This window comes from Hermetia illucens, chromosome 4, assembly GCF_905115235.1.
Source record: "Hermetia illucens chromosome 4, iHerIll2.2.curated.20191125, whole genome shotgun sequence".
NCBI lineage: Eukaryota > Metazoa > Arthropoda > Insecta > Diptera > Stratiomyidae > Hermetia > Hermetia illucens.
This window is the reverse complement of record NC_051852.1, coordinates 164,242,396-164,267,367: the sequence shown is the minus strand read 5'-3', so window position 1 is coordinate 164,267,367 and position 24,972 is coordinate 164,242,396. Positions and strand designations below refer to the sequence as shown.

General features: G+C 47.7%; 2 protein-coding genes across 2 annotated transcripts; one reads left to right on the top strand and one right to left on the bottom strand.

Annotated features, from left to right (window-relative positions):
* Positions 1–2,360: 2,360 nt before the first annotated feature.
* Positions 2,361–4,996, bottom strand: LOC119654557 (nucleolar complex protein 2 homolog). Its single transcript, XM_038060005.1, has 2 exons — positions 4,858–4,996; positions 2,361–4,712 (listed from the first exon to the last, which is right to left on the bottom strand). Exon 2 carries the CDS (start codon positions 4,704–4,706, stop codon positions 2,379–2,381), a length of 2,328 nt encoding a protein of 775 aa, XP_037915933.1. The 5' UTR covers positions 4,707–4,712; positions 4,858–4,996; the 3' UTR covers positions 2,361–2,378.
* A 17-nt stretch (positions 4,997–5,013) lies between these two features.
* On the top strand, positions 5,014–24,699 carry LOC119654558 (ubiquinone biosynthesis O-methyltransferase, mitochondrial). The gene is made up of 5 exons (XM_038060006.1): positions 5,014–5,172; positions 5,229–5,393; positions 5,449–5,821; positions 5,876–6,035; positions 24,265–24,699. Exons 1-5 carry the CDS (start codon positions 5,123–5,125, stop codon positions 24,399–24,401), a joined length of 885 nt encoding a protein of 294 aa, XP_037915934.1. The 5' UTR covers positions 5,014–5,122; the 3' UTR covers positions 24,402–24,699.
* Positions 24,700–24,972: the final 273 nt, after the last annotated feature.

Sequence of the window (24,972 nt, the reverse complement as noted above, 5' to 3'; positions counted from 1 at the left end):
TGGTTTGACGATGAATGTAAGCTAGCAACGGAACGGAAGAAGGCTGCATACTCCGGCGAGCGGAGAAGCGACTTCACAGACGGAAAAAGGAAGCCTGGGAGAACCAACAAGTCTGTGAACTAGAAAAATACAGGCAGCAACCGCACCCGGCGTGCAAGTTTTACCAACAAGTCATCAGGATGAACCCTTACACATCTCGATGTTTATCCTGCCGAGACAAAGAGGGAAATCTGATTTCCGACAGAATGGGCACATTGGAGTGATGGTTTGAGTAGTTTGATGAACTACTGAACAACCAGAACATCGGCGAGTTGGAGGTCCCGTCAACTGAAGACGACGGACAAATACTGCCACCACCAAGTATAGGAGAAACAGTCCGTGCAATTCATCCGCTTAAGAATCATAAGTCGACCAATTACACCAAGTGGTTCATCAACTTGTGCTCAAGATATGGCACAGCGAATCAAAGTCTGACGAGGCCTATCATGCGTCCTCTTTAACCTGGCCCTAGAGAAAGTCATCCGTGGTGCTGAGGTAAATGCGGGGGGTACGATCCTCTTTAAGTCCACCCAACTACTGGCCTATGCTGACGATATCGACATTAGGGGAAGAACGACCCGAGACGTACAAACTGTCTTCATCCAGATCGAGCAGGCAGTAATTGGCGCGAGAGCTTGGACTACACATCAATAAAGGCAAGACAAAGTATATGGTGGCAACGTCAGCACCAAAAACCAACCAACAAACAACATCAAACCGCACTGGTCAAACGGGAAGAATGAATATAGGAGGCTACAACTTTGAGACCGTTGATAATTTCTCCTATCTAGGGTCGAAAATCACAATCGATAACAGTTACGATGATGAAATCCGCGCATGGTTGTTGTCAGCCAACAGGGCCTATTTCAGCTTAGGAAAACTGTTCTGCTCGAAACGTCTCACAATAAGGCCAAAGCCAGCCTTTATGTATTCCTCGAAGAACTGGGTTCTTGGCAAAAAAAAGATTGCGAACTATTTGCCGTGTTCGAGAGAAGAACCCTTCGAAGAATTTTTGGCCCCTTACAAGAGGATGGACCATTCCGTAGCCGACATAACCACGAAATCTATAAGTGATACCACCACCGTTTGATTGTGGATAAAATCCGACTCAACAAGTTGCGGTGGGTGAGTCATCTAATCCGAATGGATGAGGATGATCCATAAGGGCAATATCTATGGTAGAAAAGGAAGACGAGGCAGACCCTGCATGAGGTGGCAAAATGGCGTACTTCAGGACGCCAGGCAGCTTTTCGAATTGGTGGACCTTGACGCTAAATCGCGATGTCTGGAATTCCTTACTAAGGCAGGCCTAGACTTGATGCCGGTTGCTGCGCCAAACAAAGAGTAATTGGTGATTGAGTGCTCCTTTGATGAACATCGGCAAAAACACGAAGCGGGTTTGATATATCTGCCACACTCTTCAGACGCTTTCTCTAGATCCAGAAATGCAATATGGAGATGGCAACTTTTTTTATGGTGTTTCCTCATGAGTGATCGTGCGAAAGTAGTTCCGACATTCTGAATTTGAACATTGTGCTGGACTGTGATATATATCGTCATCGGCAGGCACATTACAAGTTTTTGTGTCGGATAGTTGCCAGGAGGTATCTTTCTCAGCGTTAGATCGACCTGTCTGTGGTGCATATGCAATGAAGAAGTGAATCGCATGATGAGCTTCATCAATCGGTCATTATAAATCATTCGATTTCTTTAATGACATCATGGAAACAGAGGTGGCAATCTCGATAACAAAATAAAAAAAATGCGCTGTTGTCTATTGCGCAGCTTTTGACAGATATCAATGTGTTTCTAGTGACGGTACCAATATTTAGCGTACAGACATGAATTTTGTTCTGGACTAATTTGCTTGCTTCCTGACACCGTGCTTGCCCATTTCTCGACAGGACCAGGGTCCGTCTTGCCGTGTCAACTGAGGTGAAGGTCCTAGCCTGAAAAGTGTTTAATCTTGGATTTTCGAAACATTGGTTTCATCACCCAAATTATCATGGGTGTCACTTAATTGGTGTAGACAACATTGTGGTGGATGTACTCTGGAGAGTCCGTCAGTTGAAGAAGATTTGGTGTCAACATTTGCACATCAGCTGTAGGTGGTGCCAGACAGTTCATGAACTGATAGTTTGGGGCATTGAGGTCTATCCCATGCAGAGCAAGAAATAGAGTGGGGCACTTTTTTTTACTAAAAAAACAATCAAGCTAGATAGCTTTGTCTATTTCCTCCCTTATTTTTCTCTCTAATTTTACCTTCGGGATAGATTGGATCAAATTTGCAACTACCAAAGAAAAATGATTTGAAATTTGTTTTCTTAAAAATACTTTATTTACCAATCATTCAAATCTAAATCTTTTACAATATCAACATCTTCAACGTTATCGTCTTCCTCTTCGGCTTCACTTTCCGCTTCAGGTTCCGGAACCTTGGCCTTCTTCTCCTTCAACTTATTTTTGCTCTTCTTTTCCTTCTTCGCCTTTTCTGCATCGCCGTTTACCTCGCCTTCATCCTCGCTGCCAGATGGGAACAGTTCGACAGGTCCATCGTCGCCTTCGCTTTGCTTCTCGCCCTTCTTCCTCTTTATCTTGGGAATATCGAAGTCATTGATGTCATCGGTATTGGCGGCCTGTCGTTTCCGTTTCATTTCATGAGCTTTCACCCAGCTGGAGTAGTACACATCCAATGGAGTGCCTTTGTTCCTCAGTTGAGTTTCCCAAGACGTCACCAAGTTACGATCCTGCAACCCGAAATTGACTTTCTTTCGTTCCTGTTCGACGAACTTCGAGTTTTCCACGATCTTGTCCAACAATTGTTTCAGTTTTCGGGAGTAGTTGGCATTTTTGCAGATTTTCAGATATTGTTTGAGAGCGAGAACGCATGGAACAACTAGATCTGGGTAGGCCAGTGAACAGGACTCGTGTGCAAGGTACTCGAGCATGAGACCGCACACTTGCTCGACGACTTCGTCGCGGAAACCATTTTCGGCCAATTGAGGTTTATTCAGGCGGATAACGCACGCGAAAGACATCGGTTTCATAGAGACGATTGTGTGTTTCTTGTTGAATTCGTTGCTGTTCAGGACCTCCAGAATGAAGGGCAAAATAGGGATGAAGGTGTTTGAACGTTTCTGGAGCGATATCAAAGCTTGAATGCAGTGGAAGCGCAGAGGGAAATACTGCGCAGTGGGAATCAACTTGACTACTCCAGTCGTGATGCTGATGAGGGGGTAAACCAGAGGCTGCAGTTGCGGCTTGTGTGCGGTAGCCCCGAGGAGGTCGGCCCACAATCGGATTGAGTTGACGTATTGCCAATTGTAGATAGCTCGGAAGCTGTCCTTCTTCTTCAGGATCACAGCGTTTCGGAGGTAGATGGCCAACTGGCGGATGTATAAAAAGGCGTGTTGGTAAGTTGTGTTCAAATCTAAGGCGAACATCTCCACTAGCGACCGACGCATGAAATTTATGTTAGCCAATGTGTTTGGGCTCACAAACTTCGAGTTCCGTACGTAGGCAAGGTACATTGCCTTCAAAACGTTATTCAACATTGTCTTCTGTTGGTTGCGCGTTATTTTCAGGATGCACAGAAACGCTAACACGCGGACTGTCTCCTCTTCCGCTGTACTCCACAAAACGACCAAGCGCTTCAAGATCGGTTTGGTTACTTGCCAGGGGAACGACATCAACATAATGCCCACTTGATGCAGATGTTTCAGGATAACTCGCAAAATGTTGCTGCTCGAAACGTGCTCGACTATCAGCGACAATTCGATGAGGTATGTCTTTAAGGGAGCCCGAACTCTCTTAAAATTCTTGGATTTGTGGATTGGAAGTTGTGATTTCTCATGCATGCCCAAGAATCTGTGGATTGCCGGCTGGAGGTGCAGGACGCAAAGCTGGATGACGCCGTTGAATGCAGCCGCACCCTCGACTTTGTATGTGGTTTTTCCTTTCTCCCCGTCGGATACGCTTGCGAGCGCTGCGCTGAATGCTTGCATTGCATTCCGGATTGTTGCGGCTTTGACTTTGCTTCCTTGCAAGTCAGATTGCCATTGTCTGAGGAGCTTCAGGGTGACCACTTTCGATTCGGGCTTGCCGTCCTCATCATCGTCGTCATCGCTGTCGTGGAAATCACTTTCATCGCTGGCCACTTCTAGCTCTCCACTCGGTTTATGAACCATTTCTTCATCATCGTCTTTGCCTGGTTGGTCCTCGGCTTCGCCATCGCTTTCTGCTTCCTCTCCGTCGCTGTCTTCCAGGGCAAAATCAAGCAGTTTCTTGTCGTTTTGTTGCAGGAAATTGTAGAATTCAGGATCGATTTCTTTCAAGCTTTCGAGGTCTTTTTTGTGGAGTTTGGACTCACTTTTCTTGGCCGTTTTAGACTTTTTGGTCTTTGGCAGGTCCTCAGTGATTTCTGCCTCGCTTGAGTCTTTCTCGTCCTTGATCGTTGCTCCGTTTTCTTTTGGTTTAGTTTTCTTCTCCTTCTTCAACTGTTTGGCCTTTGCTTCCTTCTCAGGTTTCAAAATTTTTGGCTTCGCAGGGACGGGATCATTCACTTCCCCTTTGGAAACTCCGTTGGAAAATGGTTTTTTGGGCTTCTTTTTCATGTCGAGGCTCTTGGGCCTAGCTGCAACCACTGGACCCTTTGATTTCACCTTCATTTTTCTCTGGAAGTGTAGAAGAAATATTTTTAGAGTCAGTTTCGTGCTTGCTCCTCATGCTATGTTTAAGGCGAAGCCACTCCAACAGCAATGGCTCCTCCTTCGCTACATCCCCAAATATGAAGGATTCACGTCTTAATCTCATACTTACGCTTCAATTTACTGTCCTTTCGCTAAAACTGTAGCCAATATTCACTCAAAACAATCCACAATCCCAGGAATCACCAATAACGAGGTTACTTGCCGCCTCGTTTGACACTCAATGCAAACACGTGCGGCGTGAGCTTAGCCCGACTCGATGTTAGGTGGTGGCAATTGACAGTTGAATTGAATTCAGTTGAACGGAAAAATGGTGGTTGAAATCATCTGCTAGTCGTCAAAGTAGGAGACATTGATTCAGTACATTCCAAAGGGAAATGTTATCGCATAAAATTTGCCGGTTCGCTTTGTTGTCGCGCAATTTGAGGTGCGTAGAAATGAAGACGTGGATCTGCACTATTTACCGTGATATCTTATTTGTAGGGTCGCTATTATCTCAGCGCGCAATATAGTCACGAAGGATGCATCCACCTCAGCCAATACTTCTACAGTTGACGTCAAGGATGTGGCGAACTATAATAAAATGGCACAAAATTGGTGGGATCTGGATGGATTCATGAAGCCTTTGCACTCTCTGAATACTCTGCGGTAAGAAATGTAAACCCAAAATGTACCATTCAAAGTGCTAATTCCCACCCTCCAGAGTCCCATTCATCCGCGATGGAATACTAGCAACCCGAGAAGTATCTGCGGATAAAATAGAAACCAGTCGAGTTCTGGAAGGTATCAACATCCTAGAAGTTGGCTGTGGTGGTGGATTCCTCACTGAGAACTTGGCACGTCTGCATGCCAACGTTACAGGAATTGATGCCGGAAAAGACGTAATTCGGGCGGCAGAACGACACGTTTGCCAGCAGAGTCCAGACCTCTTGAACAGGATTCAGTATAAGGCTGACACCATTGAGAACTTCGCCAAGGACAATTTAGAACGTTACGATGCTGTTGTATTGTCGGAAGTTGTGGAACATGTAGAGAATGTTCCAAAGTTTATTTCATCGGCGGTGGACACACTCAAGGTGATCAGAGGTCAGCTAGTCATGATATTGGGATTAAAATTGTCTGTTTTACAGCCCGGTGGATCTATCTTCATCACTACCCCGAATAGGACGATTCCTATGCTTGTAACGGGCATCATTTTGGCTGAAAATGTTTTTAGGATAGTTCCTCAGGGAACTCATCAATGGAATAAGTTCATTACTCCGCTGGAGATGCAACGGATTCTGGAGAGCTGTAAGTTTCGTGTTTAATTTTTATTATTATTATTATTATTTTTTTATTATTATAAAATGGGTCCTTTCATTTTCGGAAGTTAAGAAAAGGAGGTAGCACATTGCTGAGCACCATCTATAAGATATTTGCGGCTATCTTGCTAGGCCGGATAGCCCTATACGCCCAGAACACCATTGGCCCATACCAAGGATCATTCACTCCAGGCAAATTAGCAACAGATCAGATTTTCTCTCTGCGGCAAGTAATGGAAAAGCTGTTTGAATATGGACACCAGTTGCACCATCTTTTCATCGACTTCAAGGCTATGAGAGAATTCGGTATCCCAATGAAATTGATGAGACTGACAACGCTGACCCTGGCCAATGTGCGAGGCTAGACAAACGAAGCAGGATCACTCTCGAGACCATTCAATATCAACAACGGTCTAAGACAAGGGGATGTCCTATCATGCGTCCTGTTCAATCTGGCCCTGGAAAAAGCGATCCGTGATGCTGAGAGGCGCCATCCTTTTCAAGACCAACCAATTACGATATTGCCATTATGGGAAGAACAACCCGAGATGGACAGTCTACCTGACCGACAGCCAAGCGGCCATCAAGGCCTTGTGCTCAACGACGACATCTTCCCGGTTGGTGGGGCAGTGCAGAGACACGCTCAACCATCTGGGCGGCACGCTCAAGATCACTCTCCTCTGGGTTCCCGGGCATAGGAACATAGAGGGGAATGAGCGGGCTGACGGATTGGCCAGGCAAGGCTCTGCTCTTGGCAGTCCCTCGGGGAATACAGTCGGTGTTCCGCTGGCGGCTGTCGGGGGCCGAGTCTACTCGCACTGCCTAGCAGCCGCGGGCCTGAGATGGCGAAGGCTTACAAGCTGTGCCAAATCAAGGAGAATTTGGCCCGCTTACAACATAGCCCGATCACGAGAGCTCCTGTGCCAGACGCGTGCAAATGCATTCAAGATTACGGCGGTCTGCACGGGGCACTGGCCCATAGGGGACCATGCCGCTAGGCTCGGCTTACCCTACAACTCGCATTGCCGAAGCTGCGGAGAAGGAAGGGAAACCCTCATGCACTTTCTCTGCGATTGCCCGGCTCTGGCTCGAGTCAGGCTGCGGACACTGGGTAAACCATTCTTTGGGGACCTTAGTGAGATTTCTAGCTGCAGGGTCGGAGAGCTGCTTTCCTTCGTGAATGCTACGGGCTGGCTCTGAAGATCCGAGCCAGCTGGACTCTGTTTCCCTGTCCTTATAACAACAGTTACGGTCTTAGGAGTTTGTGGCATCAAAAGTTCGCACCAAAGCGCTAATTGGGCTCCTCGGAGCGGCCACTGATACCTACCTACCTACCCTACCCTACCTGAGACTATTACAAATGAATTTGGTCAGCGCGTACGTGACGTGATCGGAAATGGTAATGGAGAAGTCGCATATTAAGTAGGGGCGACAATTGTAACGCTGGCTACGTCATGCAGTGCAGGTCACTCTCCCAAGATGGCGGACGATAGGATCGCCCAAAAGGTACTTAGCACAGAACAGTAGAGGAGGATTGCGGGCGTCTCTAGAAATCCTGGGGAAGCTAAACTGCATTTCAGGTAACTGCGAGCGATTGCGTGTAGGTGTGGTTGATCCGCAGATGGTCAAAATATAATATGATATATGCGGGTCCCATCTGCGCAGAAGCAGTAGATAATTTTTTCGGTTCTCGGCGCTTTTTATAATGAAAAAAGTCTTGAAAGCCGAAGCTGGACGCTTCAGGTATGAAAGGTTTTATGTATTTCTTTCATAAAGATATTTGAGTGTGCATTCGCCCCATTAGTACGTAGCACGTAAAATATGTATATATTATGTGACCCTTAACGGGTCACTTACGATACGGAGAGTGGAGCGGAGTCCCCAAGGTGCCTGAGCAAGTAGTTCTGACCCCTTTACATGCGTCCTAGGTAGTAGCCTCGAGAAAGTTCCTTGGTGAAGAGCGAACTGCTAATGACCGATACAGGCCGGGACACACTGTGACTTTGATGGGGTGATGTGAGCCTAGCTCTGCCAAAATGGTAGTTGTGGCTTGTATCAGGAGCTAGCCCCTTCGGAACCCCTGGCGGGTAGTGTGCATTGAACTGGTATTAGCAGACCGTGTTGCCCCGAGCGAGTGCTGTTCTGTCTTTGAGTTCCGGGATCAGCTAATCGTATGTCAGGCTTCAGGGAACTGAGGTAGTGCTTTTGTCCCCGAGGGTATACTCATTCCTGACCATTGCGGCCCGCTCCCTTGCACACGATGCGCTGGTAAAAAACTTAAATGAAGAACAAAAACAAATCAAACGAGGAGATAATGGGAATGGAGAGTGAGCTGGCTACTTTTATATGCAGCACGAAAATGCGCCGCTCGCCCCAGTGCCCAGCGAAGGATGCAACAAGAACTGAAATACCCGACGAGACATCGGGTTTCGCAGACGGAGGGGAGGACCCGCAAAGTGATGTGGCACCTGCAACAGAGACGGCAACCCAGACAGTACCACGCATAGCACTGCGGAAAGAGGCACAGTGGAAACTGCCGAAATTAACTAAATGATTTCGAATTTAAGCCGAGGGGGAGGGCTGTCGACTACTCTGGTGCAAGCTGAAGAGGAAAGACTTACTAGGAAATGCGCGGCAGTTGTGAAGCGTATGCGATCTGCGATGTTTCTCCAGAAAAACATCAGAAAAGGGATGAAAAATTGGCTAATGGAGCTGGAGGAGCTTCTGGACAGAATTTCATATTATAGGTGGACATGGGGAATAAGAGAAAATCCGCGAAAAGCAGAAACAATCGCGCCTCCCGATGAGAAAACTTTAAGTACCAAACGGATCGCAGACAGCCCATTGCAGAGCGAACTGTGGAAAAAAACGAAAGGGGGAAGGGAAATTTGAAGGAAACTTCACTCAGAAACTCTCCGGGGCTCAAAAGAAGAAGGCAAAGAGGGGCAAGAGACAAAAACACGCCGCGTCATCAGAAAAACCTCAGCTTAAAATTAAGGCGAAAACGAAGGATGGAGCATCAAAAGAAAAGGTAGGGAGACGAAAGAGGATTAGACCGCCAGCTCTGTACACCGCTGTAGTGCGTCCGATCCTGACGTACGGATCTATTGTATGGTGGCAGGCTTTGAAGAAGAAATACAATAGAACGAAGCTTAATAGGATTCAAAGAACCGCGTGTGCAGGTGCTACGGGGGCTTTGCAGTCTTGCCCGGCAGATGCTCTCAATGTACTCCTTCATCTCCTCCCCCTTGACCTCCACATCAAATATGTTGCAGCGTGCAGTGCCGTCAGACTACGTGAGTCCGGATGCTGGGCAGCAAAGTCCTACGGCCACAGCAACATTCTAGATGAAATACCTCGAGAAATCTGGGCATCCCCCACGGACTATGTCACACGCAAGCTGAACTTCACGAGAAACTTTGCTGTGGACCTTCCAACCAGGGCAAAGTGGAAGACCGGCGGCGTGTTGCAAGACTATGACACGGTATTCTTTACGGACGGATCAAAGATGGCCTATGGAGTCGGCGCGGGGGTTTTCTCGAATACACACGGTGTGTCCAAGTCGTATGGTCTCCCAGGTTTCACCAGTGTATTCCAGGCGGAAGTACTGGCGATATTGGAAGTCTGTCGATGACTGGAGCGTGATTCGAGCCCCAAGCGTAACATAGCCATTCTGACCGACAGCCAAGCGGCCATCAATGCCTTGTACTCAACGACGACATCTTCCCGGTTGGTGGGGCAGTGCAGAGACACGCTCAACCATCTGGGCGGTACGCTCAAGATAACTCTCCTCTGGGTTCCCGGGCATAGGAACATAGAAGGGAATGAGCGGGCTGACGGATTGGCCAGGCAAGGCTCTGCTCTTGGCAGTCCCTCGGGGAATACAGTCGGTGTTCCGCTGGCGGCTGTCGGGGGCCGCGTCTACTCGCACTACCTAGCAGCCGCGGACCTGAGATGGCGAAGGCTTACAAGCTGTGCCAAATTAAGGAGAATTTGGTCCGCTTATAACATAGCGCGATCACGAGAGCTCCTGTGCCAGACGCGTGCAAATGCATTCAAGATTACGGCGGTCTGCACGGGGCACTGGCCCATAGGGGACCATGCCGTTAGGCTCGGCTTACCCTACAACTCGCATTGCCGAAGCTGCGGAGAAGGAAGGGAAACTCTCATGCACTTTCTCTGCGATTGCCCAGCTCTGGCTCGAATCAGGCTGCGGACACTGGGTAAACCATTCTTTGGGGACCTCAGTGAGATTTCTAGCTGCAGGGTCGGAGAGCTGCTTTCCTTCGTGAATGCTACGGGCTGGCTCTGAAGATCCGAGCCAGCTGGACTCTGCTTCCCTGTTCCTATAACAACAGTCACGGTCTTAGGAGTTTGTGGCATCAAAACGGCGCACCAAAGCGCTAATTGGGCTCCTTGGAGCGGCCACTGATACCCACCTACCTACCCAGACCGCCAGCTCTATTTATTAAGCCGAAGCTCAGTCGAACTAGGTCCAAGGACAATCAATAGAGTTGCGTTCTGCGAACCAGTCAAGGGGCTTTTGGGAGAAAAAGCTTTGGTTTCCAGCCTGTTTCTGCGTGTTCTCTGGAAATCCGAGACCTTGACTGCCTCACAGAAAAGAACGAGGTACAAAAGGTCATCAAACGCGAATGTTTGGAGGTAACAATGCCTGGATTGGTATCACCTCTGCGAACTCCCGAGGCCAAAAACTCGCTGTGGTGGAAGTTGCAGAGCAATACGCGAGGAAGCTTCCAAACAGTGGGAAAAATTGGTTGGATAGTGTGTAGGATACGAATCCGGGCACACATCTGCAACCTGTCGGGGACCTGACAGAAGGGCAACATGCCGTCAATGTGGTCAGTCAGGTCATAAAGCGAACACCTGCAATGAAAAGGAAAGGTGCATCCGATGCGCATCTAATAAGAACGTTGCGCACACTGTGGGCTCGGGGCGGTGTCCACTCTTCAGAGCAGAATTGGAAAGAGCTAGGACGCGGTCAACATGATTCGCATCCTACAAATCAATATGCACCGGAGTGCAACCTCTCATGAGTTGCTGGCGCAGTTCGCTGCGGAGACCAAAGCTGATTTAGCACTTATCAGTGAGCAGTACCGAACCAAGGACTCAGCTTCATGGGATCCTTACATATCAGGTACCGCTGCCATATGGGTTCGGGGCTTCTTAGGGTTCTTATCCAAGGGTGAGGGGACGACTTTGTCTGGATTCGGTGTTCAGGGATAACGCTTTCCATTGTTTATCTCCAGAGGGAAACGAATTCTCAAAATGGCGGCGAGAACAGGACTGGTAGTTCTAAACATTGGATCCACCCCAACGTTCCGGCGACCAGGCTGTGAGGGAAGCATTCCAGACGTAACCTTCGCGTCGGCATTACTGGTGTCGTTGGTGGACGGATGGGGGGTTCTCGAAGATTTCTCGGCAAGTGACTATCAATACATTTGTGGCGCGGCAGGATCTGCAGCATTCGAAATTTATTTCGAATGTTGCGGATGCGGACGGATAGATGGCGCGGAACTCTCCACTCACTCATTTTGGAACGCACCAAGGGAGTGGAGAATTAGCGGTGGAAAAATGCCGTTGGTTGGGACAGTAAGGACCGCATGGAAATAAGCCGGTCTCTTCTGTTTCCAACCGCGGCGGCGTTCACATTAATTGCAATACCGATCTTTGTTCTGTTTTGTATCGCCTTCATTAGTGAATTAAAATTTAAATATTCAGAATAGATTTGAAAATCTTCATTACTTGAAGGATAGAAACATCATAAGTTGGCAACGTGCCAAAGTGGTGACCCCGAATTCGCACCAGCGCCGCCGCCGAGCAGAACCCCAAGGCCATCAAGTCTGGTGATTCCGCCATCGTCATCCTCGTGGTTTTGCCTTTGTGTGGTTTTATTAAGTTGGAAAATTTGTGAATACGGAAGCATACAAAATCCCATCGAAGTGCTACGAAAACATCAGTGCTACGAGCCGACGACGTAAACAACGCCGCATCGCAACCCATCAGCACTCTACAACGGGCACAGGCAGGCACTTCGCATAAACTTTCTTCGTTTCAATTTTCGTCCAAGGCGCATAAATCTCCGTCCGTCTACGGGTCCAGTCAGCTCGGCTTGAAAGTAGCACACGCAAGGACAACTAGTTATATCCGATAAAAAAATATATAATTGCTTCCCTCGCAAGGAGTTTCGCAGGAAAGGAGACGGCCATCAACTTCATTCCAATAAGATAGCAACTGGCAAGCAATCTTCAAATTTAATTGTTATCATTAGTTTTGCAATATTCGCACTAATTGTTAATTATATTATGAAAAGTTAAAATTGTGATAATAATAATTGAAAATCGCTGCAAGAGACGGCGTTAGGTGTTTCACATCGCGGGTTCTCCGTTTCCTTGGTGGTGTTTTCGGTCTGCGCTGGAGAGCGTCCGCTTCGGTCGTCATTTCTCTGTTCGTGCGTGCATTTGTGGGTGCGGCCTGCCGTGTCGGAGCAAAATTCACCGCGTTTCATTATAAACTCACCGCGTGTGCATTACAAACTCGTACTTTTCGTTAAACAAAATGTCGTTTGACAGCAAAGACGCGGCAGGCCCATCGGACCCGCAAGTGACCGCCCTCGCCGTACGCGTTCCTCCGTTTTGGAGGCGGAACCCGGAGCTGTGGTTCGTGCATTTGGAAGCGCAGTTCCAAATATCCGGCATCACATCGGACGCGACCCGCTTCAACTACGCGGTGGTCGGCCTGGACGAAGAGTCCATTCTTATGGTGTCGGACGTAGTGAAGTCGGCATCATACACGCAGCTCAAGAGTGAGTTGATCAGGCGCCTGTCGGCAAGCGAGTCGGCGAAATTAGACCACTTGCTGGCGGGTTTAACGTTGGGTGATCGAACTCCCAGCCAATTGCTTCGCGAAATGAGGCAATTGGGTGGGAGCAAGATTGGCGACGACCTGATCAAGTCGCTCTGGCTGCGACGGCTTCCGGGGGGCACCCAGGCGATCCTAGCTTGCGTTTCCGGTTCCTTGGAGGAACTGGCAGCGACGGCCGACCAGGTACAGGAGGTGTACGTTCGCCCAACCATAGCGGCCGTTCAACCACAGCCGGATGAGGTGAGCGACTTAAGGCGCGAGATAGCTGCTTTAACGCCCAGCGTGGCCGAGATGCGGGCGACGTTGGACGCTCAGCGTTCGAGTGCCACACTCGCTCACACGAAAAGGGCGTTCGGGTAGCAGGTCGTCAAGACAGCCTGCGGACAAAGGTATTTGCTGGTACCATCTGAGATTCGGTGATAAAGCGACAAGATGTACGCTACCTTGTAAATTCACGCCTACCGCAAAAAACTAGGTCCGCGGGGGGTCTTGGCGACGGCCACCCAGAGCGCAGCGCCACGTCGCCTAACTATTTTCGACCCCCTCAGCAGGCGCAACTACCTCGTCGACACGGGTGCGGAGGTTTCGGTTCTTCCCGTACCCCGGCATCATCGACTATATCCACAACCCCTCAAACTGGCGGCAGCAAATTCCTCCCGCATCAGTACATACGGGTACAGGCAAGTGGACGTGAGTCTTGGCTTGCGTAGGACGTTTTCGTGGCGTTTCATCTTGGCGGATGTCAGCTTCCCCATATTAGGCGCAGACTTCTTGTGTCACTATGGGTTGCTGGTGGACTTGCAAAATAAGTCCCTTATAGACCCCACAACCAACCTTAATTCGTCGGGCCAAATAGTATCTCACGCTGACAATAACCTTTCCGTTCTTTTGGAAGACATCACCGACTCTCGTGTTCGGACACTCCTCCAAAAGTTCAGCCAGATTACTACCGAGTGTAGTCTCTCGAAACCAGTGAAGCACAATGTGCAGCACCACATAAATACTACTGGTTCCCCGATTTTCTCGAAGGTGCGTCCTCTACCACCCCAGAAACTGTCTATCGCGCGGAAAGAATTTGAGCAACTTGTTTAACAGGGTATCTACAGACCCTCAAACAGCTGTTGGTCTTCCCCTTTACATATGGTCCCTAAGCCAAATGGCGAATGGCGTCCCTGTGGGGATTACAGAAGGCTAAACTCACAGACTGTTCCTGACCGATATCCGATTCCACTCATCCACCACTTTGCGCATCACCTCGCGAATTGCCGCATATTTTCGACCTTGAACTTAGCCAAGGCATACCACCAAATCCCAGTAGCTCCTGAAGACATTTCAAAGACGCCAATATGCGCACCTTTTGGACTCTTCGAGTTCACCCGAATGACTTTCGGATTGTGCAATGCGGCGCAAACCTTTCAAAGGTTCATTCACTCAGTCCTGCGAAACCTCGATTTCTGTTTCGTCTATTTGGATGATGTTTTGGTCGCTTCTTCCACTGAGTCTGAGCACTTAGCCCATCTCGAGTGCATTTTTCAATGTCTCCTTGAGGCTGGTTTAGTCCTACACGTTGAGAAATGCAAATTCCTTCAACAACAGGTGAGATTCCTCGGCCACTCCATTTCCTCTGAAGGAATACAGCCCGACCCAGATAAGGTGCAAGCAATCACAAGCTTCCCGCGTCCAAAAACAGTGAGGGAGTTGAGGAGGTTCTTGGGCATGCTAAACTTTTACCGTCGTTTCCTGCCCAAGGCCGCCCATCACCAGTCCGTTTTGAACGCGTACTTGTCTGGCCCCAAAACAAAAGACACACGAGAGATTGTGTGGTCTGAAGAGGCTGTCCGCGCGTTCAATAAATCCCGACAGCAACTGGCCGATGCTACACTTTTGGCATTTCCTCAGCAAGATGCACCCCTAGCCGTTTTTGTTGATGCCTCTGACATCGCAGTAGGTGCTGCCCTTCACCAAAAGGTGGATCAAGTTTGGCAGCCGTTGAGCTTCTTCTTGAAACAGTTGAATCCCGCTCAACGGAACTACAGTACCTACGATCGCAAACTGCTCGCCGCGTACTTGTCCATCAAATACTTCCGTTTCTCCCTAGAAGGCAGGCCGTTCACAGTGTTCACGGACCATAAGCCTCTCACGTATGCTTTGAAACAAAAGCCCGACAAAGCGTCCCCTCGTCAGCTTCGACACCTGAGCTTCATAAGCCAGTTTACGTCAGACATCCAGCACGTGTCCGGCAAGGACAACATAGTTGCTGACGCTTTGTCTCGTGTCTCCGAGGTTAACATCCCCGCCTCACTCGATTTCTCGGCTATTGCCAAGGCGCAGGAGGATGACGCAGCACTTCAGAGCCTCAAGTCCAACCCCAAATACAAATTTCGGGAGTTGCCCATCTTCGGCTCAAACCTCTCGCTCTGCTGCGAAGACTCGGAAAAGGGACCTCGGCCATACATTCCGGCCAGATTTCACAAGGAAGTATTCCACGCAGTTCACGACTTGGCGCACCCCGGCATCAGGACAACAAACCGGTTAGTCACCGGCAAATACTTCTGGCCCTCCATGAACAAGGATATCAATTCCTGGGCCAGAGAGTGCATCGTATGCCAAAAGTGTAAAGTCTCCAGGCATGTAAGGAAAGAAGTGGGCTCATTCCCCCGCACTACCAAGCGTTTCCACACGATACACCTCGACATAATAGGGCCTTTGCGAGACTCGCAGGGCTACAAGTATTGCCTCACAATCATCGACAGGTTCACGCGGTGGCCTGAGGCATTACCTCTGAAAGACATTACGGCGCAATCTTGTGCCGAAGCCCTCTGCCGAGAGTGGATACCACGCTTTGGCGTCCCTGCAGTGGTCATCACTGACCAGGGAATGCAATTTGAATCCACCCTTTTCTCGGAGTTAGGCAAACTCCTGGGTTTTAAACGCCAGCGGACTACTGCATACCACCCGCAATCTAATGGGATGATAGAACGTTGGCACCGGACGCTGAAAGCCGCCATTATGGCACGCGACGACCCGTCCTGGACTCAAGTCTTGCCTCTCGTCCTACTCGGCCTTCGTACAACCCGCCGAGAGGAATTTGCTGCCAGCCCCGCGGAGCTGGTATACGGGGAGAACCCAAGACTCCCAAGCGATCCGGTCTTCGACAAGAGATCGGGTCTCACAGAGTCGGGGTTGGTGCGTCTGCTGAGGGACAATCTCCGACGCATCAAAGCGCCACCACCCACTCGACACTCGTCCATACCTGCTTGTTCGCCCAAGGAACTGGACACATGCACGCACGTGCTGATCAGGACGGATGCCGTCCGGAAGCCGCTGCAGCCTCCATATGAGGGCCCGTACCGCGTTCTCGAGAGGGGAGAACATTTCTTCCAGCTCGAGATCGGTGGACACAAGAAGGCGGTCTCTTTGTCCGGGCTGAAACCCGTGTGCGCCCCGAAGCAGCGTCGTGTCCGCTTTGTGGATTAACGGGGAACGAAGTTCCGGGATCCGTTGCCGAAACCCCCTAGGTTTCGTCTGGGGGCGGAGTGATGTGGCACGGCAGGATCTGCAGCACTCGAAATTTATTTCGAATGTTGCGAATGCGGACGGATAGATGGCGCGGAACTCTCCACTCACTCATTTTGGAACGCACCAAGGGAGTGGAGAATTAGCGGTGGAAAAATGCCGTTGGTTGGGACAGTAAGGACCGCATGGAAATAAGCCGGTCTCTTCTGTTTCCAACCGCGGCGGCGTTCACATTAATTGCAATACCGATCTTTGTTCTGTTTTGTATCGCCTTCATTAGTGAATTAAAATTTAAATATTCAGAATAGATTTGAAAATCTTCATTACTTGAAGGATAGAAACATCATAAGTTGGCAACGTGCCAAACATTGCTTTCGAAATGGTGGACACAAAGTAGCGGGGTGCGCCACCCCGGCGCTCAGAAAGTCTATAAGGGCAATATCTATGGCAGAAAAAGAAGACGTGGCAGACTCTGCCTCAGATGGAGCGACGGTGTTGCAAAACTGGTATGTCTGGAGTTCTTTACTAAGGCACGGCTAGACTGGATACCGGTTGTTGTGTCTTTGATGATGAATCAGAAGTTCATAATAATTTCATAAAAACGAAAGGCATTGGAGATCGGCACTAAAAACGTCCCAAGCAAGGATACGCGACTAACTCCTGGGACTGCTAGTATCGAATTGAATTGCAAGCAAATATCTCGCGCAGGACCAATGCTTGCTTGCTCCAACAGTGAAGGGCGTGACTATGTGACTTTTCTCTTGGGGGCGGGCCGATGGAGCCAGCTGTAGATCCGAAGGCTGCAGATTAATAAGCAGTGGTTGTGGTGGCTCCCGAGAGCCTGGAAAAGAGGTTAGAACAAAATTGTTGTTGTGTAATTTCTGCAAGCCGCACGACAAACTGGCCGCACACAAATGGAATTTTCGCTCTATGACCCTATAAACGATGGTCTCAAATTCTAATATCCAAGGGCATGTCCTGGATGCTCAAGTCAAACGATGTCCTAAAAATCGTAATGCCTAGGTGTCTTCAAATTTATGGGAAACATTTCTGCTGATAATCTCGATCTTTAGCAGGAAACTGAATCAAAAACTCCCACCACTGTTGTTCGAGGTTGGTTCCAAAGTATTCAAGACAACACGGAACATCTATCGCATAACGTAGTGTGGACTTGGGCCTCGTATCATTGCATAAAGCTTACTTATTTTGCCAGGAGATCGGGGTTGGAAATCAAGAGTCACTAGACGTACTGGATTTGACGTAAAGCTACCTACCAAGTGTTGCTCATGTCTGGCACCTCAATCAGGAACGGGATCTGGGTGTCATAGATATCATTTTTGGTGCGGAAATGAGTGTCGGCGAAGATGCGAGTGCAGTGTAATGCCCTTCAGACGATCAGCAAAGGAAAGTTTACTTTTAAGCTAAGGATGTCTATATGAAGTCTTTTGTCGTTAAAATGAGAGGCCAATATTTGTAATGAAGCTGTAGTAGCTTTAGTCAATCCAGCTAAATCGAGTCGCCTTTGCTCACCAAATTGCTTGGTAAGAAATCCGAGATCTAGAATATTCCTCAGATGTATGATAATGATGACGCTGCCTGTAGATGCTGCGAATGTTGTATCTGCCGGTTTGAATCCTTGTACATGCAACTGCTGAGATTTGTCGACCGACATTGCCGAGGACTCGGAAGGAAAAGTGGAATGAGCAACTGCTTTCAGGTGAATGTAGAGTGTGGTGACCCCAGAGTAAAGGATACTATACCAAATTACCAGTCGAGTCAAAGTTCTCTGCAGTTGGTGCCACCGAGCCGTTTGCAGGGTAATGAATGAATAAAGTTCACCTTGGATCGTGTGTAGCAAGCAATTTCGGCCAAATATTCTTTTTCAGAAATGCAAGAGGCATCTCAAGTAAGCAAGAGGCGTCTAAAGTAAGCGCACCGCTAGCGAAACAGTACCTTTACATTGGAGACATTTTTGATAGAAGCGTGCTTGCGGAATGATTTTGTTGCCAAACAGAGTTAGGGAGTTGGACCAGATCGCCATGGACCGCAATTTCGAAAACCACTCGAAGGGCATCCCTTGGAGAGGTATCTTGGGCTGGAGGTAGCTATCGATTAAGGTTCTTCTATATGTGAAGCCAGGCTGCACCCTTTCAGACTTGGGGATCCCGTATGGCTGTCTCGACCATGCCGCTACATTGGAACAGTCAGTGCGCCTCATTGCTTGATTGGGAGGTTCATGACTTACTTTTATGTTTAGGAACCTCGTGGTCGTAATACCGGTTTAACAACTTTGATATTGTGATAGCCACCCGTTAAGAGCCTGCCCACCTGAGATGCAGTTTTTATCTCGCTGGTTTGATGCAACCTCAATTTGTATGGCCCAGGGTAATCCTGATTGTGGACGAAGGCAAAAAATAGCCAATTATGTGGGACCCCGACAATAATGGAAGTAATGAATATGTCTAGCTCGTGACGCCTAGAGGGAAAGGGAATGATAAAAATCACTTTCCGCAGTTAGTGAAAACCTAGGAAATAGGTCAAAGTTTAGGGGTATTAACCTTGCTATCACAATTACCCAATCTGAACGTTGAGCACGAAAGACATCGATCTTTTTTCAGCCTGCTCCGACCTTACTTGAAACGTCCATTTAATTCCGCTCAATTCTCCTTCTCAAGTTAACATTTAACTGATGCGTGGGGCACTGAAACTTGAAATACAACAAAAAGCAAATACCATGCGAACATATAGGAAAATACAACGCAATATCAGCTGTTTTCGCAGCAATCTTTATATACCATAAACTCGTTGCAATTGTGCGAGACAAGTGCAAGAAATGCACAGTATGATCAGGGTCGAGCCATGCATTGCGTGGTGAAAACAACAGCAAATAGAAAACGATAATGATCAGTTTTGAAGATTCGAAAATTTTTACAGTAGAATTGAAAATAATAATTTGGCAATTAATATTTCAAAATAAGTGAATGTTTTGGGTGTAACTTGATGTTGGGATGGGAAGTAGGGATTTGAAAGGAGGTAGTAAAGGATCATCATCAACGGCGCAACAACCGGTATCCGGTTTAGGCCTGCCTTAATAAGGAACTCCAGACATCCCGGTTTTGCGCCGAGGTCCACCAATTCGATATCCCTAAAAGCTGTCTGGCGTCCTGGCCCACGCCATCGCTCCATCTTAGGCAGGGTCTGCCTCGTCTTCTTTTCCTACCATAGATATTGCCCTTATAGACTTTCCGGGTGGGATCATCTTCATCCATACGGATTAAGTGATCCGCCCACCATAACCTATTGAGCCGGATTTTATCCACAACCGGACGGTCATGGTATCGCTCATAGATTTCGTCGTTATGTAGGCTACGGAATCGTCCATCCTCATGTAGGGGGCCAAAAATTATTCTGAGGATTCTTCTCTCGAACGCGGCCAAAAGTTCGCAATTCTTCTTGCTAAGAACCCAAGTCTCCGAGGAATACATGAGGACTGGCAAGATCATAGTCTTGTACAGTAAGAGCTTTGACCCTATGGTGAGACGTTTTGAGCGGAGCAGTTTTTGTAAGCTGAAATAGTCTCTGTTGGCTGACAACAACCGTGCGCGGATTTCATCATCGTAGCTGTTATCGGTTGTGATTTTCGACCCTGGCTAGGAGAAATTGTCCTAGATTAGTTACCCCTAATTTCGCGAAAACGAAAGATATTGGAGATCGGTGCTGAAAAACGTGAAACCATAGCGAAAGGGTACGCAACTAACTCTTAGGACCGCTAGGATTGAATTGAATTGCAAGCAAAAATTTTACTTGCTTGCGCCAAGAGCGCTAAGCTGGCGGCAAGATTGTTGGCAGTTCCACAGTTATTCCCTCCCAACGACCAACAATGACGCCTTTTCACTCGGGGTTGGATCGTCAGTTTTATTCGGGGAAAGCAAGTCGATCTCGGCAGAGGCCCTTTTTACTAAGGCAAGGCTAGTTGGAACTAGGGGTTGCCTGGTATCCAGAGTTTACCGTTCACGGTGGCATCTTAATCCTTGTGATCATTCAGCCCTCAGCACGGTGCTATTTTCCTCTTGGGGGCGGCCAGGAGGTCCTCATTAACGTTTATGACGAATGTGCGGGCGTCAAATCATTTTATCACTCGATGCGGCGGAAAACGTATTCGCAGGTGGTCAAGTCCTTGCAGACAAAAAGATAGTGGTCTTGATGCCTAGACGCTGGCACCGGGCGAATAGCTCTGAAGAGGCTGCACAGGTCGGTGACGAAGTCCTTGGTTTTGGTGGTTGGTTTATCCTCGGCAGAAATAATTTCGGCGAAAGCTATTTCTGACAGAAAAACTTGCAGATCCTTCTTGGTTCTTTAAAACGCACGTAAATACTGCTGGATAAACTGCTTCCGACGCATTACAAAATCCATGAACTTGTATACGGGCTGAATTGTCGTAGTGGAACCACCTTGGAATTGAAATCTCATGCAGAACTTGTATTTGTGACCGGAATGTTCGCAATGAGTTTCTTTTCTATTGGTTCATCCCAATTCGTTCGTTGTAGCCACAATTGCTGGATCAATATTTTGACTACGACGATGTATGGTTACAACCATCCCATTGAATTCAATAACTTGGCGATCTCAGAAAGAAGCTAACGTTTTGTTAGCACACTATCGGTGATTTCTTACAGTTTGACTTTGAACAGGAAGAATCCTTTGCTGGATACCATCGTAAACCTAATATATTGATGAGGTTGTCCTCATCGATTTTTAATGGTACCTTTGTTTCCTGATCAGAGGCAGAAATGGATTCCAGCAGATTGTTGTGATTTGCTATCCATTTTCGCAAGTTACAAACTCCTTTTAGTAACATTTTTATGAGGTCCTGCTGAAGTGCCTGCGCTTCCTTGAGGGAATTTCTGCCGACCAGGACATCATTCACTTAGAAATCCTCCTTCAGAACTCGACAAGCTTCATGGATGGTACAGTTTTTCGTCGTCTGCCAGTTGATGGAGAGTTGGGATTGCCAAGTTAGTACCATACGTCCCTGTGGTTAATTTGAACTGCTTAAGGGGTTCCGAAATTAGCTGGAAATCTTGATCCTGGAGGTGTACCATTATTTGGCGGTACATACTATCTATATCAGCTGCCATCATGTACCGATATGTTCTTCACATCATCAGTATCCGCACGTTAATGTTCTGGATACTTGGACCAATGACTCCAGTTAACCCGTTGGGGAGTTCCGTCCCCACGTACTCGAGGAGGGTGATCAGACCTGAGTCTGCAAGGAACTCATCTGAAGTGGCTCTGCCACGAAGCCTCACCGGAGGTTATCTGGTACCATAGGAACCGGGATGGCCCTCTGAGAGTATATGCTCCGGGAGAATTCCTGGAGGATGTGTTCTCGGCCCGGTTATTTGCGGTTGGCCCCCTAGTGGGAGTTTCATGGTGGTTGTGGTTATGCCTACATCGCAGGCAGAGCTCCTCGGAGCTCAAGCGTGGAGTTGCGCTGTACAACTCGGGCGCCGTACCCCTTAGTTGCGGCAGAGGTGTTAGATAGGCCTCGCATCCACTGGTATGAATGCTGAGCCTGCACTCAGTATAAACCAGGACCGCTGTGCTTGCATGGCGGGGCTCTGATTGTGGTCACAAAATCAATCCGCGTCCGAAGAGGACCGTGGGATTAAGCCTTAACGGCAGGTACTCACGTTAAACCCCCAGGACTTTCGTGGATCAATGACTTGTCGTTGAGCGATTTAACTTAGATGCATTGAAGACGGTTCGTGATTTTCGCAATTTTGTTGTTGTACTATCTTCCTTGCACCTAGTGTGGCAGATAATAAGTACGGCTCGAGCATCTATTTTCTTTTGGTACTTCTACAATGTGACCGAATATGCGCCTCCTGAATGGAATTGCAGACGGTTTTCACGGGCTCAGTATCTTGCTTCAATGGAAGTGGGACAATGTCTGCTTTCTCGCCGGCCATTGCGGCTTGCTTCATTGATTTCCCAAAAATTTTGAACCAATTGATCAATATGGTAATGTCTTCCGTGGCAATTAATGAATGTATGTGTGGCTGTGTAGTCTGCGAAGAAGTCTGACCAAGCAAAATTCATCCAAATTTGACATTGATTATGGAGTCCTTGCTCTTCGCTTTTATTGTTAACTCCACAATGCCTTTAGTTCCCACACCGCATATCTGAACTGAGCAGCTGCCTCTGTAATGAAACTCTGTTGCAACCCGGAATCTATCAGAGCTCTAAGCGTTATCCACTCGCTTGAAAGGTTTTCCACCCTCACTCGCTGAGGCTGGGTTCCATCCTCTGCCAACAATGATTGGGGTCCTTGGGACGAATGGCTCGGCGTCGGATGTCAACTTTTTTGAGTTGCTCGTAGTTCCATCACTGTGTAGCAAAGAATGGTGCTTCTTTGTATATATACGACACCTGCCGTGCATTGGGTACCGATTGATGCCATGTCCTTTTTTCAAACAGTTTTAGCATAAGTTCTACTTTTTCGCTACGTTTCTCCGTTCCTGCGAATCAATTTCCTTGAATTTTTCGGGGTGTGCCAAATAGTATTCTTTTCCGAGTATGTTGGACTGTTAGTGCTTCAACTTTAATTGGTTTCCGAGAAATATGCAATGCTTCTAATATCCTGAACCGACCCGTCAGGACCTCCATAAAAGACTTTAAATTGGGTAAACGATGTTTATCCACAATCGTCGAGATTGTTGGTCTAATTTCTGGCTTGTTGAGTAGATGATCAACAAGTTCCAATGATCCATGTTGACACCGATGCTGTTCATGTTGGTAATGAACTCTGCAGTGACATCCATCATTTGATGGAGGAACCGCACTCTTCTTTTGCCACTGGCAGTCTGTGGAATTCATGCGGGTAATTCCATGGCATTGCCCTCTTGTTGTCAAATCGCTTTTGCAAGGTGCTTTTTGCTACTGCATAATTCTCATTGCTTACGTCCAGGTGTTAAGCACTCTCGCAGCCTCACCTTGCAGATGCGTCTTTGACTACTGGAGCTTTTCAACCGCAGATAACACTTCGTTGCGGTGAATCAATGACGTGAACATTGGTTGAACATGCACCACCCGCTGTACTCTCTATCAAACCTCGGGTTCGACAATCGCTCCAATTGAACCCGGTTATTGACAGATCACTGCTGTCTGTATTGTGCCTGATGGATCCATGCTTCATTCCCGTTTTGAATCGTGTGAGTAGGTCAAAGTATGTTAGGCGATGACGGCTTTACGGTTTCTTACCAGGGCAGAGGCAAATCGTCATCGTCGTTACCATCTGCGAGCCACTTCAGTCACGCTGCTCCCAGGGCAGAGGTGAGGCAGCGTCTGACGATTTGTCTCCGCCTTGGTAAGAAACCGTAAAGCCGTCATCGTCTGATATTTTTTTAAAGTTTGGGTGCTAAGCCCTAAACGAGGGGTCCGTGGACCAAAAAAGAGGGAGTAAGTTGCTCCCCATTTGGTCCGGTCCGGCATTAAGTTGATGCGAACTTAGGACTCCACAATTGTCAAAAAATAGGTCAAAGTATGTTTGCTAGGCGTCCTCATATTCCTCCGAGTATGTCTTCCTCTTGCTGGAATCTGAAGACAAGTCGTCCAGACCGCCCCATGATGTTCCTGGCAAACCTGTCAGAGGTCTTCCAAATTACTGCGGGTTAACATTATACTCTAGATAAAGATGTAACATATGTTTTTCGATAAAAATGAGTTGTATTTTGTATGCTAAAGACTTATTCTGATTACATTCTAAACAAGTGGTATCTTTCCTTTTGTTTTAAATTTTTCATTTCATTTACTAGTGAATTGTACAACGGTTCTTCTGAACGGATTCTTCTACGAATTTTGGCGAAATACGTGGCGCTGGGTGCCAGTGAATGATTTCTGCTATGCACTACAGGCTGTAAAGCGAACAGACGATTCACCGGAGAAAGTTTGATCACGTACGAGTTTGGGAGTGAATGGGACGTAACATATTTCCAAATTTTCGAAAATACTATTTTATTATTTCTCCATTCGGGACGTTTCGAATTACTCTGGAATTTCATTTGAGTAAGAGTCTAGATTGGGCGGAAAAATGGAGTAATGTTTTCAGATTTATTTTTTCGAAATAAAAGAGATAGTGCGAAGTCTCTTATCAAGTCAAGATAACGTAAATTAAGGGGTGATATCGACCTTGGAACGTTTTGTGAATTATCTTTGTAAAATATGGGGTAATAAAGAAATTTTGGGATAAATTGTAATGTTTCCTTTAAATTTTCTGTCTTAGATACCCTGGAACGAGTTTATGATGTACTGCCTGTCTCCCGACATAAAAATAGTGCCAGGGGACGAGAGGATTCTCATCGAGGAGCAACTGGAACGCACAGCCTCCATGAAAACACGAATTACAGTGGGCAGCGTCTTATTGATTTCGTTAGCAGTAAAATCATGACGGTAAGCTCTACCTATTTCTCACATCACGGCATTCAGAAAAGGACATAGGCAGCGCCAGATGGTCGCACATTCAA